Here is a 15,123-nt window from a genome sequence, read left to right on the forward strand (position 1 = left end):
CCTCCCTCCCTCCCTTCCTTCCTTCCTTCCTTCCTTCCTTCCTTCCTTCCTTCCTTCCTTCCTTCCTTCCTTCCTCCTTTTCCCCTCCTCTCCAGGAAAGGCGCGGAGTTCGAGCAGCAACTCCTTCAGGGAGGCGACGGGCAACCTCCTCGCCAGGACTCACTCCTTCCCCCTCCCCCTCCCAGGGGCCCCGGCGAGATCGCGCGCGGAACTCTCGCGGTGCTCACCGGCTCCTTCCGCAGGCTGCAGCCCTCGCCTGGCCCACCAGAGGGCGCCCGCTCCCCCTCCTCCTCCCCCGCCCCCTCCCTCCCTCCCAGTCCCGGAGTTGCGCCCTGCAGGCGCGCAAGCGGAGCAGAAGCCGGACTCGGTCGGCGCGTTGCAGGCGGAGCTGCGCGGAATCCAAAGGAGGCTCGCGCGGCCCCCCCCCCCCGGCCTACCATGCAAAGAGGGCTGCTCTCCGCCCGTCAGGCTTGGAGTCGCTTTAGGAGGATGAGCAGCAGCAGCAGCAGCAGCAGCAGCGCCACGGCTGGCCGCTCCCTGGCCGAGAAAGTGGCCCTGGTGACGGCCTCCACCGATGGGTAAGCCCCCCCCCCGGGGGGGGAAGGAAGCTTTGCACCGTTTTGGGACTGCAACTCCCAGAATGCCCCGGGAGGCGTCGCCTGCGACCGTTCTAGGGCAGTGTTTCTCAACCTTGGCCATTTTAAGAATGTGTGGACTTCAACTCCCAAAATTCCCCACCCAGCATGGCTGGCTAGGGAATTCTGGGAGTTGAAGTCCACATGTCTTAAAATGGCCAAGGTTGAGAAACACTGTTCTAGGGGATGCTGGGAGTTGTAGTCCCCGCAGATCTGGGGGGAGGGAGGCGAGGCGCCCAATGGAAGAGATGGCCAGCTTGGGAAGAGCTACTCCTGCGGGGGGGTGGGGGGGTGGAAGCACTTTGCACTCCCCCAGGAGCACTCTTGCGTATTTCGCCAAGGCGCCCAATGGAAGAGATGGCCAGCTTGGGAAGAGCTACTCCTGCGGGTGTGGAAGCACTTTGCACTCCCCCAAGGGCACTCTTGTACACTCAGCCTAGTGTTTGCTTCCCAGGCCTTGCTTTGGAAAGGGTTGTGTAAGTGGGATCCAAAGAAATTGTTGTATCTATTGTGTAGTGGAAGAAGAAATAAATGAGATTGGTGATAAAATGAGGGATGTGAGAGATTAAGAATTAGAACTGATGATTTGTTGTTTTAAACTTAAACTATGGTAATTGTAAACTGATAAAGTTAGAAAACAGGTTTAAGTAGTAATAGAAATTTAAAATAGAAATGGAATATTTAAATGTTATCATGTTAATTGAGGGAAATAGAGAGGGGATAATGAAATGTATTGAGTTGAGTTGTCTATATATGTCTTTACTTTCGAAGGTTTGACCACCCAGCACCACGGTGGGTCCTGAGTACTTTTTCTTAAGAATTTAAAAAAAACACAATAAAATGTGTTAAAAAAAAGAAAGAAAGAAATTGTTTGAGCCTAACCACTATTGCTCTCTCGGCTTTTGTAATCAGCGTTTGCCTCAGGGACAGATTTCATGCAGGCGTGGGAAAACATGTACACGGGTGGGAATTCCTGGAGGAGGGAATATAAGGGGAGTGTACAGGAATGGTGGGTGTCTTCCTTGGGATGTAATGGCTCTGTTGTCTGACTCTGATTGGCTAACAAAGTTTATAAAGCAATGCTAGCAACTTTCTAAGGCAGGGGTCTTCAACCTTGGCCCTTTTAGGACTTGTGGACTTCAACTCCCAGAATTCCTCAGCCAGCATGCCTGGCTGAGGAATTCTGGGAGTTGAAGTCCACAAGTCATAAAAGGGCCAAGGTTGAAGACCCCTGCTTGTGGACTTCAACTCCCAGAATTCCTCAGCCAGCAAAGCTGGCTGAGGAATTCTGGGAATTGAAGTCTCGGCATCTCCAATTTACGTAAGGGCCTGAGACCTTACATTTCAAATTAAACCTTGGGGTGCCCTTTAAAGAGACAAGGAGGCAATTCTTGCAGTTCTGCTAAAAATGTGACTCTGTGTGTGTGTGTTCCCTCCCTGCTTTTCCTTCCTTCTTTTCTTCCCTCTTCCTTCCCTGCTCCTTCCTTATCCTCTACCCCTCCTTTCTTCCATCCAGACTTCCTTCCTTCCTCTCCCTTCCCTGCTTCTTATCCTTCCTTCTCTCCCTCCCTCTTCCATCCATCCTTCCTTCTTTTCCTTCCTTCTTTCCTCTCCCTCTCTCCCTCCATCTCTTCTCTTCCCTCCCTCCCTCCCTCTTGCCCTCCATCCCTTTCCTTTCCCTTCCTTCCTTCCTTCCTTCCTTCCTTCCTTCCTTCCTTCCTTCCTTCCTTCCTTCACTATTTTCTTTGACCCTTGAAAGGGATTGACCCAGTGTGCTCCTTTTAAATAAATTATTTTGGACTCCTTTGCAGACCCGCCAAGGTACACACAGCAATTTGGAATTTGGAAGAGGCAAACATTGAGAATTAATAGTTGATGTTTTAACCGAAAGAAGCCTTTGGACCTTGGCACAATCTTCTCTGATTGATTGGGCTGTAAAATCTAAATTCAGAATGATAAGATTTGCTTTGGAGAAAACATGGATGGATTATAATCTTAGCTCTATTATCTTTCATGATATTTTAGTGTTTCTCAACCTTGGCAACTTTAAGAACTGTGGTCTTAAATTCCCATAATTCATTCTTTCTTTCTTTCTTTCTTTCTTTCTCTCTTTCTCTCTCTTTCTTTTTTTCTTTCTTCCTTTCTTCCCTTTCCTTCTTTCCTTTTCCTTCTTTCCTTCCTTCCCTTTCCTTCTTCCCTTTCCTCCTTCTTTCGTTCTTTCTCCTTCCTTCCTTCCATGCTTCCTTCCCTCCTTCCCTTTCGTTCTTCCCTTTCTTCTCTCTCTCTCTCTTCCTTCCTTCCCTTCTTTCCTTTTCCTTCCTTCCTTCCTTCCCTTTCCTTCTTCCCTTTCCTCCTTCTTTCTTTCTCCTTCCTTCCTTCCTTGCTTCCTTCCCTCCTTCCCTTTCGTTCTTCCCTTCTCTCTCTCTCTTTCTTCCTTCCTTCCCTTTTCTTCTTTCCTTTTCCTTCCTTCCTTCCCTTTCCTTCTTCCCTTTCCTCCTTTTCTTCTTTCTTTCTTTCTTTCTTTCTTTCTTTCTTTCTTTCTTTCTTTCTTTCTTTCTTTCTCCTTCCTTTCTTCCCTCCTTCCCTTTCGTTCTTCCCTTTCTTCTCTCTCTCTCTCTCTCTTCTTTCTTTCTTTTTTTCTCTTTTTCTCTCTTGTTTATCCCACCTTTGTTATTTTATACGTAACTCAGCAGTGAGTTTCTTTCCAGTTTCTTCCTGGAAGCATGGATCAAACATGCAATTACCTGCAACTTAATGAATTTCTAATTTTGTATGCATTTAGAAGAACCTGTTTGTGACCTAATTAAATTGAAGAAGTGTTCTATTTACATGATGGCAGACTCTGAACAAAACCTTCCTTCAGCCAAGCCTTGCCTTCAAACCTTCCAGTCCTTTTTTTCCTTTCTAGCCTCCCGTATTTTTTTGAGTAAATCCCGCTTCAGGCCACGTTTTTGAAATGCCTGAAAAATCACATCATTTCACAATGGTGTAGTTTTCGATACTAGCCAGGTGTGGAAGTTGTCAATCTGGCTGATCTTGATTGGAGAAAGATCTTGTCAGGGATCTAATTTCAGACCTGAAGCACTGAAATGAAGGTCTATACCGTATGCAGGTAGTCCTCACTTAATGACGATCATAACTTCAAACAGTTGTTAAATGAGGACTACCTGAAGGTATATATATGCCTGAGGCAGACTCAGAAAAAGTTACTTGCGACTCCTCCTCAAAGTTACAATGGCTACACAGACACACACACACACAAAACGGTCACCCAATCGCATTTCGGGCTCACATTTACGACCAGTCGCAGCATCCCATGGTCACGTGACCCACAATTTGCTCCTGTTTTTGGCCCTTTTCTGACAGAAAAAAAATGGCCAAAAAAAAGGCACCCACGTGATAGGCTGGATTCACTCAACGGCCACATGGTTCGCATAACGATTGCGCGATTCACTTAGAGACCGTTGTAAAAAAAAAAAAACAGTTGTCAAATCGAAACAGGTCCTCTGGGGACCCGCTTAACGAACCCCAATGACTTATGAGGAAAATTCCGGTCTCGATGGTTATAAGTTGAGGACTAGCCGCATGGTGTGGCTTTCTAATCTGTTTGTCTGGTTGTAAAAAAATATATATGGCAAAACAGAAACCTGTTTTTCAGCTCTGTGAGGCAATTCTGCCTAACCTTAAAAATTATTGAAATTTGGACTGGTTCAGAAGGGAGCCAGAGTCACGTTTGAGGATTTTTTTTAAAATACTGATATATCTTCCAATTTTAGACATTTTTATAGTGTTTTCACATGTTTTCTAACTAAGAACACCAGAAAACTATTACAGGTGGCCCTTGACTTACAACTATTCGTTTAGTGACCGTTCAGAGTTACAACGGCACTGAAGAAGTGACTCGCGATAGGTTTTCGCACTTAACGACCGTTGCGACATCTCTTTGGTGACGTTATCGAAATTCGGACTCGTATTTATGACCTTTGCGATGTCCCGGAGTCAGGTGATCCCCTTTTGCGACCTTCCGACAAGCAAAGTCAATGGGAAAAGCCAGATTCACTTAACAGCCGTATGACTAACCGAACTATTGCAGTGATTCGCTTAACGACCGTGGCAAAACAGGTCGACAAAGGGGGGCAAATCTCACTTTGTAACCGTCCTGCTTGGCAACGGAAGTTTTGGTCACCGAGAATTGCACGAAGAAGACTTGCGTGCCGGATAAATCCCATTGTTGCATTTTCTCTCTTGGCAGAATTGGCCTGGCCATCGCACGCCGGCTGGCCCAAGACGGGGCTCACGTGCTGGTGAGTAGCCGCAAGCAGGCTAACGTGGACCGGACGGTGGCCGAATTGCAGGCCGAGAATCTCAGCGTGTCGGGCTTGGTGTGCCACGTGGGGAAGGCTGAAGACCGGCGGCGCCTAGTGGATGCGGTAAGAGCCCCGCCTCTCCTCCGTGGTGCATCTTGCCCCATTGGGTCATGACAATATAGGAGAGGAGAGGATAGAATAAGAAATTTAGAATAGAATAGAATAGAATAGAATAGAATAGAATAGAATAGAATTAGAAATAAGAATAGAATAGAATTAGAATAGAATTAGAAATAGAAATAGAAATAAGAATAGAATTAGAAATAGAAATAAGAATAGAATTAGAAAATAGAATTGAATAGAATAGAAATAGAAATAGAATAGAATTAGAAATAGAAATAAGAATAGAATTAGAAAATAGAATTGAATAGAATAGAAATAGAAATAGAATAGAATTAGAAATAAGAATAGAATTAGAAAATAGAATGGAATGGAATAGAATAGAATAGAATAGAATCCGACTAAAAGGAATAGAATATAGAATAAAGAGATAAAAAGAATGATGGGATGGGATGGGATGGGATAGAATAGAATAGAATAGAATAATAGAATAGAGAATAAACCAGCTAAAAGGAATGGAATAGAATGGAATACAGAATAAAGAGAATAAAAAGGATGGAATGGAAAGGAACAGAATAGAATAGAGAATAAACCGACTAAAAGGAATGGAAGAGAATGGAATACAGAATAAAGAGAATAAAAAGGATGGAATGGAAAGGAACAGAATAGAATAGAGAATAAACCGACTAAAAGGGATGGAATAGAATGGAATACAGAACAGAGAGAATAAAAAGAAAAGAATAGTTTTTAAAATGATGGTGTTTAATTCCCAGCTCTTACTCTTAGGCCATTGAGCGCTACGGGGGAATTGATATTTTGGTGAGCAATGCCGCTGTGAACCCTTTCTTCGGAAGTATTTTGGACGCCTCCGAGGAAGTCTGGGACAAGGTGAGAGCTTGCAGAAGGGGACCAGAGAAGAAAAAAAGATGGGTTTTGTAGTCCAGAGGGTGCACCCTGGGAGAAGCTTAATGTGCCCCCCCCCTTGTTGGAGGAATCGTCACTCAGACCCGGCCGATCCGATGGAAAGGGCAAACGTCCCCAAGAAGCTGGAAAAATAAACTGGGAAAAACAGTTGGGTACCAAAAAAACCCCGTGTTTTTTCCGCTTGGTAAGCAGTCCTCGTTTAGCGACCGTTTGGACCGATTCCCCCCTCCCCCCCGAAAACGAGTTACAATCTGGTTCCAGAATTCTGACAACGTTGACTCATTTTACGACTGCTGCACTGGCTTTTACGACTCCCCTGTTCACTTTATGCGCTTTGGTTTATGACCGGGGTGATTGCTTTACAATGGCCAGAGGAGAGAAAAAGGTGGGTCAGCAAAACCACCTGGGCGTCTCGTCTTAGCGGCTGTAATGACGTACAACAAATTCCTGCAGGTATCGGTGTTTCCCCGAAAATAAGACCGGGTCTTATTTATTTATTTTGCCTCCAAAAGAGGCACCAGGTCTTATTTTCGGCGTAGGCCTTATCTCACCCCCCCGGCACCGATAGCCCCACCCAGCCGGTCCGCTTCTTCTGGGACTGAAGTTCTGCAGCTGTATTCGGGTCTGCATCTTGCAGTCAGGCTTTTCCAGAAGACCTAAGCAGCCGAGGACCGAGCTATGGATTCAATCCATGGCTTGGTGCTCGGCTGTAGAGATCTTGCAGAACCGAGATATGGATTGAACCCATAGCTCGGTTCGTGGCTGCAGAGGCCTTCCGGAAAGGCCTGTGACTGAGAAATGCAGGCCTGTCTGCAGAAGTGGCCTCAGAAGGAGAAGTGGGCTGGTGAGGAGAGGCCTGGCCGCCAGGTAAATGGGTGCAGGGCACGTGGGGCAGGTCCACACGCATCTACCCCTGCCCTAGCTTGATTTTTAGGTGTGTGTCTCGCCCTAAAACTAGGGCTTATATTAGGCCCACACCCAAAAATGAAGCTAGGACTTATTGTTGGTGTAGGCCAGGGGTCTTCAAACTTGGCCCTTTGATGACTTGTGGACTTCAGCTCCCAGAATTCCTCAGCCAGCATGAGGGAACTATGACCCTTTTATGACTTGTGGACTTCAACTCCCAGAATTACTCAGCCAGGCACACTGGCTGAGGAATTCTGGGAGTTGAAGTCCACAAGTCATCAAAGGGCCAAGTTTGAAGACCCCTGGTGTAGGCCTTACTTTCAGGGAAACACGGGATTACGGTCGTAAGTCGAGTCCTGTGTGTATTTTTTTTTTTAGATATTGGATATCAACGTAAAGGCAACAGCATTGCTGGCCTGTCTGGTGGTTCCTCACATGCAGAAGAGGGGGTGAGTATGCTGTGACATTAATGTTTTGGGGGTCTTTTTTCTTAATTTGTATACAGGCAGTCCCTGTTCATTTCATTTCATTTTTCATTTTTCATTTTATTATATTTATACCCCGCCCTTCTCCCGTGACCATTTATAGTTACGACGGCACTGAAAAAAGGGACCTGTGACCATTTTTCACACTGACGACCCTTGCAACAATCCCCCCCCCATGGTCATGGGATCAAAATTCAGGCGCTTGTCGACTCACGTTTGTGACGGTTGCCGTGTCCCTTTTGCGTCGTTCTGCCGAACAAACTCAGTGGGAAAAATCTGGTGGTTAACCAGATTCGCTTAACAACCTGACTTAACAGCTGCAAGCGTGTCACTTAACTGTGGCAAGAAAGGTCGTTAAAAAGGGGGCACAACTCACTTAACAACTGTCTCGCTTAGCAACGGAAAGTTTGGACTCAATTGTCATAAGTCGAGGACTTCCTGCACAGTTCTGTCTTTCAGTTTAAAGCAGGGGAAAAAAAATTCACTCAATGCAAATATATAGTTTGCCTATATTCTGGTTTCGTTTGGGCTGGAAAATATTGCTTCCCCCCCCCTTTCTTTTTCTCTTTGTCCATTTTCTGGATCAGCCTTGACTACTGGTGTCTCTTTTCTTTCTCGTGACAACCATTTCAAGTTTCTAGTCCTCATTGTGAATTTCGCCAGCCCTTTGAAAGTTGCTCTGTCTTAAGCCCTCTTCTGTTCTCTGAAGTTGCTATAAAGAAAAAGTAAGACCCTAATTCTGATAAATCCCTGGCCTTTATGAAGGAGGGGGTGTGTGTCCTTTTTGAAAAGAGGTAGATTTCGTACTCAAGCCCGCATGCATGAGAAATGCAGCAAATTCTCGGTCGTCCTGGCCCTAGGATCTCAAGAAAGAAAGAAAGAAAGAGAGAGAGAGAGAGAGAGAGAGAGAGAGAGAGAGAGAAAGAGAGAGAGAAAGAAAGAGAGAGAGAAAGAAAGAGAGAGAGAAAGAAAGAAAGAAAGAAAGAGAAAAAGAAAGAAAGAAAGAGAAAAAGAAAGAAAGCTATTTCCTTGCTTCAGAATATTATTTCATTTCACATTTAGGTTCTTAAAAGCTTCTTTTCACTAGATTAGGGAGATATTCCAGAATCCTAATTATTGTTCACAACAGCCCTGTGAGGTAAGTTGGGAGAGGAATCGTGGTGATTGATTCCAGGTGAATAAAAATACGAGACGGGAAGAAAAAGGGGGGAAAAAATAACGTTTCTGCCTCTTTCAATTCCTTGCTTTGTTCCAGAAGTGGCTCCATCGTGATTGTGTCATCTGTTGCTGGATATGTGCCGTTTCCAGTGAGTTGAGCGCCTGCTTTTTTATCTATTTCGCGTCTCTCAGGCGGTCTCTGAAGATGGCATAAAGCAGGGGTAGGCAACCTTGGCTCTTTTATGACTCGTGGACTTCAACTCCCAGAATTCCTGAGCCAGCATGGCTCAGCTTGGAAACCTCTCCCTTTCCCCTCAGCATGGCTGGCTCAGGAATTCTGGGAGTTGAAGTCCACGAGTCATAAAAGAGCCAAGGTTGCCTAGCCCTGGCATAAACGAATTAGGCTCCCGCTTGGCCTCATCAACAGAAGTTGATTCTCCAAATTAGGAGAAATAAATTATTCCCTTTTATTCTGTCCTGGGCCTCCCAGTTTAAGTAGGAGGATTCAGAGAGATTAGATTAGGGAAGGGTAAATAACTGGGATGACTCTTTTAAATAGGATGGAGGGATGGATGATAGACAGATAGATATAGACAGATTTGATAGATAGATCAGTGGATGGATAGATATAAATAAGATGGATTGATAGATACATACAGATACATAGATACATGTATAGATGGATATATAAGATAGAGAGGGATGGATGATAAAGATGGACAGATAGAGATTGGTGATAGATTGACAGACAGATATGATAATAGTTGATGGACGGATGAATAGATAAGAGATAGAGAAGACAGATATAGAGAAGACAGACACAATAGATAAATAGACAAGACAGACAAACAGGGATGGATGGATGATAAAGATGGATGGATAGAGATTGATGATAGATTGACAGATACAGGTAAGATATAATAGTTGGCAGAAGGATGAATAGATAGATGATAGATACAGAAGATAGATATAAATAGATAAGATAGACTAGAAAGAGAGAGGCAGGCAGATAGACAGAAAGACAGACACAGATAAATAGAAAGGGATGGATGATATGGATGGATGATAGGTAGAGAGAAAGAGACAGACAGACAGATAAATAGAAAAGGATGGGTGATATCGATGGATGATAAATAGGGAGGGAGGGAGGGAGAGAGAGACCGACAGACAGATAAATAGAAAGGGATGGATGATAAATAGGGAGGGAGAGAGAAAGAGAGACAGACAGACACAGATAAATAGAAAGGGATGGATGATAAATAGAGAGAGAGACCAACCGACCGACAGACAGACAGATAAATAGAAAGGGATGGATGATATGGATGGATGATAAATAGATAGGGGGGGAGAGAGAGAGAGAGAGAGACCGACTGACAGGCAGACAGACAGACAAATAGAAAGGGATGGATGAAATGGATGGATGATAGATAGGTAAGTAGGTAGAGAAAAAGAGAGACAGACAGACAGACACAGATAAATACAAAGGGATGGATGATAGGTAGACAGACAGATAGATCTGGGGAGGTGGGACGAGGGACGTAAAAAAAAAAGCCCAGATGCCTATCAAAGATACTCCTAAATTCTGCTTCCTTCGCCTCTTCTCTGCTAGAGCTTGGGGCCTTACAACGTCAGCAAGACCGCTCTCCTGGGCTTGACCCGCAACCTGGCCATCGAACTGGCCCCACGCAACATCCGTGTCAACTGTCTAGCGCCCGGCCTGATCCGCACGAAATTCAGCTCACCTGTGAGTATCTTTAGGCAGGAAACAGATTGTAGAGCAGTGTTTTCCCATCCTTGACCAGTTTAAGACGGGTGGACTTCAACTCCCAGAATTCCCCAGCCAGCACAGCTGGCTGAGGAATTCTGGGAGTTGAAGTCCACCAGTCCTAAAAGGGCCAAGTTTGAAGACCCCTCAGTTAGAGGAACATATAAAAGCATAATTAATGTTAATTAATGTAAACTTTATTAGTTTAGAGCAGGGGTAGGCAACCTTGGCTCTTTTAGGACTCGTGGACTTCAACTCCCAGAATTCCTGAGCCAGCATGGCTCAGCTTGGAAACCTCTCCCTTTCCCCTCAGCATGGCTGGCTCAGGAATTCTGGGAGTTGAAGTCCACGAGTCATAAAAGAGCCAAGGTGGCCTACCCAGATCTAGGACAAGGTGATCTAGAGTGATTAATTAGAAAAGAAGCTGAATAATGAGGTGGAGGTTATTTGTAGATATTTAATTGTTATCTTCTAAAATGTACTAATTTAAGGTTGACAAAAGAGAATATTATTGGAAGAAGAGAAAAATCAAGGAAAGCTGCTACGTGGAATATGAGACTATAGAAACCGACTGTTATTGATTATTTGTAAATACAAACCCAGACAACACCCTGTTTACCAAATATTGATGGGGATATGTAAAAAAAAACAATCAATAAAACATATTTTTTTAAAAAAAGAAAATCAACTCTCACCTGTTTTTTCCTCTAAAGTTTTGGCAGGATGAAAATGCAGAACAGGTTATACTGGAAACCATGCGGATAAAGAGGTAACTTGGGATAAATCAAAGTTTTGCAATAAAACAAAGGGCTCATTGATCTGATTTTTAAAAACTTCTCGCAAATTTCAGCTGTTCTTTTTTTGAGGGGATGCGACAGCCTCCCCCCATTTTGTCAAAGGGGGGGGGAAACGCCACAGCTAGCTATTCATGTTTTAGATGTATTTTATTTTAATTCTTTTGTTTAGCGGCGTACAGTGACGTAATAATTCAATTCAATTGGCACTGAGGATTAAAGTATAATTTAATTTTAACTTGTTTTATCGCTACATTTTAATGAAGTCGTGATGGCATTTAACTTGAATTTATAATGATACTTTTCACGCCCTTAGAATTTTCCTAATTCCACTAATATTTATAATTGAATTACAATTTAATTTAGCTGACGCTTACAATTGTGTGGATATTTCAGAGTACATTGTATACGTTCATTTAACTTAAATTTATAATTATATTGCTGCTTATAACATAAGTTCATGTCACTCACATTTATAATTATATTCATGTTGATAACCTCATAATTTAACATATATATGCTGACATAATTTAATTTAGCTTATATTTCTAATTATATTGATACAATTAATACATAAGTTAATTGAATATATATACACACACACACAATATATATATATATATATATACACAAGTAGTTCTTGACTTACAACCACAAATGAGCCCAAAATTTCTGTTGTGAAGCAAGGTATTTGTTAAGTGATTTTTGCCCAATTGTATGACTTTTCTTGCCACAGTTGTTAAGTGAATCCCTGCAGTTGTTAAGTTAGTAACACAGTTGTTACGTGCTTGTCAGAAGGTCTCAAAAGGGGATCATGTGACCCTGGGACACTGCGACTGTCATAAATATGAGTCAGGTGCCAAGCATCTGAATTTTGATCACGTGACCCTGGGGAGGCTGCAATGGTTATAAGTGTGGGAAAATGGTCATAAGTCACATGTCATCATCTCAGTGATGATGTAACTTCAAACAGTCATTAAATGAAATGTTGTAAGTCAAGGACTATACAGTATCTATCTGTCTAATATCTAGCTAGCTATCTACTTTATCTATCTACTTATCTACTTTATCTATCTATCTACTTTATCTATTTATCTACTCTATCTATCTACTTTATCTACTTTGTCTACTTATCTACTTTATCTATCTACATTAGATAGATAGATAGATAGATAGATAGATAGATACTTTATCTACTTTATCTATCTACTTTACCTATCTACATTGTCTATTTATCTACTTTTATCTATCTACTTTAGCTAGCTATTTTATCTATCTACTTTATTTATCTATCTACTTTATCTACATCTATCTACCTATCTACTTTATCTACTTTGTCTATTTATCTACTTTATCTATCTACTTTATTTATCTACTCTATCTATCTATCTACATGAAAGTCTACAATATTTTTCCACAAACGAGAAATTTATATATATATGTGTATATGTGTGTAGATAGGTGTGTGTATGTGTATCTTTATCTACTTTATCTATCTACTTTATCTAGATTTAGATTTAGATTTAGATTTTTAGATTTTATTAGATTTATACCCCGCCCTGGCGGACCCAGGGCGGCTTACAGCAAGCTAAAAACAGATAAAGACCTTACAAACACCATTTTAAAATACAATTAAAAGAAATATTAATTTTGCCGCTTCATTTAAAATTTTGTGAACACCCAATATAAAATCAAATTAAAATCCAATCTAAAATACCCCTCAGGCCAGCCCCGCTAGCTGGAATAGCCATGTCTTGAGGGCGCGGCGGAAGGAGGGGAGATCCGGGATGACCCGGATCTCTGGGGGTAGTTCGTTCCATAGGGAGGGGGCTCCAACAGAGAAGGCCCTCCCCCTGNTAAAGATGATAATCAGCACCTTGAAGCGCACTCGAAAGGCCACCGGTAGCCAGTGCAGTTCGCGCAGCAGCGGCGTTACATGGGAGCGACGAGTAGCTCCCATCACCGCTCGCGCGGCTGCATTCTGGACTAACTGGAGCCTCCGAGTGCTCCTCAAGGGGAGCCCCATGTAGAGAGCGTTGCAGTAGTCCAGGCGGGACTAGCTAGCTATTTTATCTATCTACTTTATTTATCTATCTACTTTATCTACATCTATCCTACCTATCTACTTTACTTTGTCTATTTATCTACTTTATCTATCTACTTTATTTATCTACTCTATCTATCTATCTACATGAAAGTCTACAATATTTTTCTACAAACGAGAAATTTATATATATACTATGTGTATATGTGTGTATATAGGTGTGTGTGTATATCTACTTTATCTATCTACTTTATCTACTTTATATCTATCTACCTATTTACTTTATCTACTTTGTCTATTTATCTACTTTATCTATCTACTTTATTTATCTACTCTATCTATCTACATGAAAGTCTACAATATTTTTCTACAAACGAGAAATTTATATATATATATGTGTATGTGTGTATATAGGTGTGTATGTGTGTGTGTGTGTATATATATACACATGCACATATATATACATACACATATATTTACATACATACACATATATCTACACACACACACACACAAATATAAACTGAGGAATTCTGGGAGTTGAAGTCCACAAGTCATCAAAGGGCTAAGTTTGAAGACCCCTGTTCTGGATGAAGATAAGAAATCCAATCTTGGGGTCTCCTAAAGGTCCTCTGTCCACTAACCAGATCTCCCTTCTCTTCTCTCCCCCCCCCCCCAGAATCGGAGTCCCGTCGGATTGTTCTGGCATCGTCTCTTTCCTTTGCTCCGCCGATGCCGACTATATCACCGGGGAGACGGTGGTGGTGGCCGGTGGCACCCTATCTCGTCTTTGACGAGGAAATCATGGTGTCTTCCAGTTCAGCTAGGACGATGGATAGATAATCACATGAGGGTACCCCGGAAATTAATTGTGGGGATGATTTGGGGGGGGGGGTAATTAGGAGTCTCAGCAGCTCCCAGCTAGGATGGTGATTGGATCAGTTTCAAGAGAGAGGGAGGTCAACAGTCTTAAGAAGCACCAAAAATGGAGCTTCTGCTAACCAGGTTAGGTGTGTGTGTGTGTGTGTGTGTGTGTGTGTGTGTGTGTGTCCGTCCTGTTGGATTTCGGGTGGAAAACACAAGGAGCAGAATTGCACACGGCTGAGGTTTAGGAATCCCCGTGCAGACATGCGCGCGCAAGGAGACCCCTCTGTGTACAAGCTCGCTCCGAGCTCTGTTGAGGGAAAAGGTGGCTAGGTTGATCCTGGCTTGTTTAACTTCATACCTCTTGGAGGTTGGGGAGGGGAGGGGGATGCGGGGAAGGAGGGGGNCCCTCTTCTTCCTTTCTGATTTGATTCTGCCTTCTGGGGATGGGGGGGCGGCAGCAGGTGCGTGCCCCCCCCAATTCCTCCAGGTCCCCCCCTCCTTCCTAGCCAGCTGCCTTCCTGAGCCCCTTCCCATTTGTTTTGCCCCTGCTGTGTGCTGGGGATGGAGGCAGGGTGGAAAAAAACGGTCCAGCCAGTTGCTTTTTTAAAAATAAAATTTGAAAATAAAAATAAAAATGGGGGGGTGGGCGGATCAGGGCTTCCCCCCCACCGCCCCCCCCACCGCAGAGATCCTCAGCTTGGCTTTGGTGCTGATTCAGCATCGCTTCGCTTTTCATTTCAGCTCTCCATCCTTCTCTGTCTCTCCATCCTTCTCTCTCTCTCTCTCTCTCCATCCTTCTCTCTCTCCCTCCCTCCAGCCACCTCTCTCTTTCCCAGCCCCCTCCCTTTTTTTTCCCCAGCCGTGTCCCGTGCTTTTTCCTCCTCCCGATCCCTCCATCATCATCTCTTCGTCTGCCTCTTTCCCTGATCCGTTTCAAAGCCGGCTTCCAGGTTTTTTTTGGGGGGGGGTCCCACAAGCTCTTTTCCCCCCCACCCTCCAGGACCACCCCACCCCACCCTCCTGCTCTCTCCATGGGGCTGTCTTTTTTCCCAGCCCCCACCCGCGGTATTCCCAGAGGAGATCCTCCTCCATCGGTCTACTGCCTCTCGCCTTGGGTG

General features: G+C 43.7%; 1 protein-coding gene across 1 annotated transcript; it reads left to right on the plus strand.

Moving 5' to 3' along the window:
• The first annotated feature begins 489 nt into the window (after window positions 1-489).
• LOC107293088 (dehydrogenase/reductase SDR family member 4-like) lies at window positions 490-13,932 on the plus strand. Its single transcript, XM_015822224.1, has 8 exons — window positions 490-578; window positions 4,888-5,065; window positions 5,849-5,950; window positions 7,271-7,341; window positions 8,633-8,684; window positions 10,145-10,279; window positions 11,014-11,069; window positions 13,818-13,932. Exons 1-8 carry the CDS (start codon window positions 490-492, stop codon window positions 13,930-13,932), a joined length of 798 nt encoding a protein of 265 aa, XP_015677710.1.
• Window positions 13,933-15,123: the final 1,191 nt, after the last annotated feature.

This window comes from Protobothrops mucrosquamatus, unplaced genomic scaffold (assembly GCF_001527695.2).
Source record: "Protobothrops mucrosquamatus isolate PMUCROS unplaced genomic scaffold, P.Mucros_1.0 scaffold1499, whole genome shotgun sequence".
In the NCBI taxonomy this organism is placed as follows: domain Eukaryota; kingdom Metazoa; phylum Chordata; class Lepidosauria; order Squamata; family Viperidae; genus Protobothrops; species Protobothrops mucrosquamatus.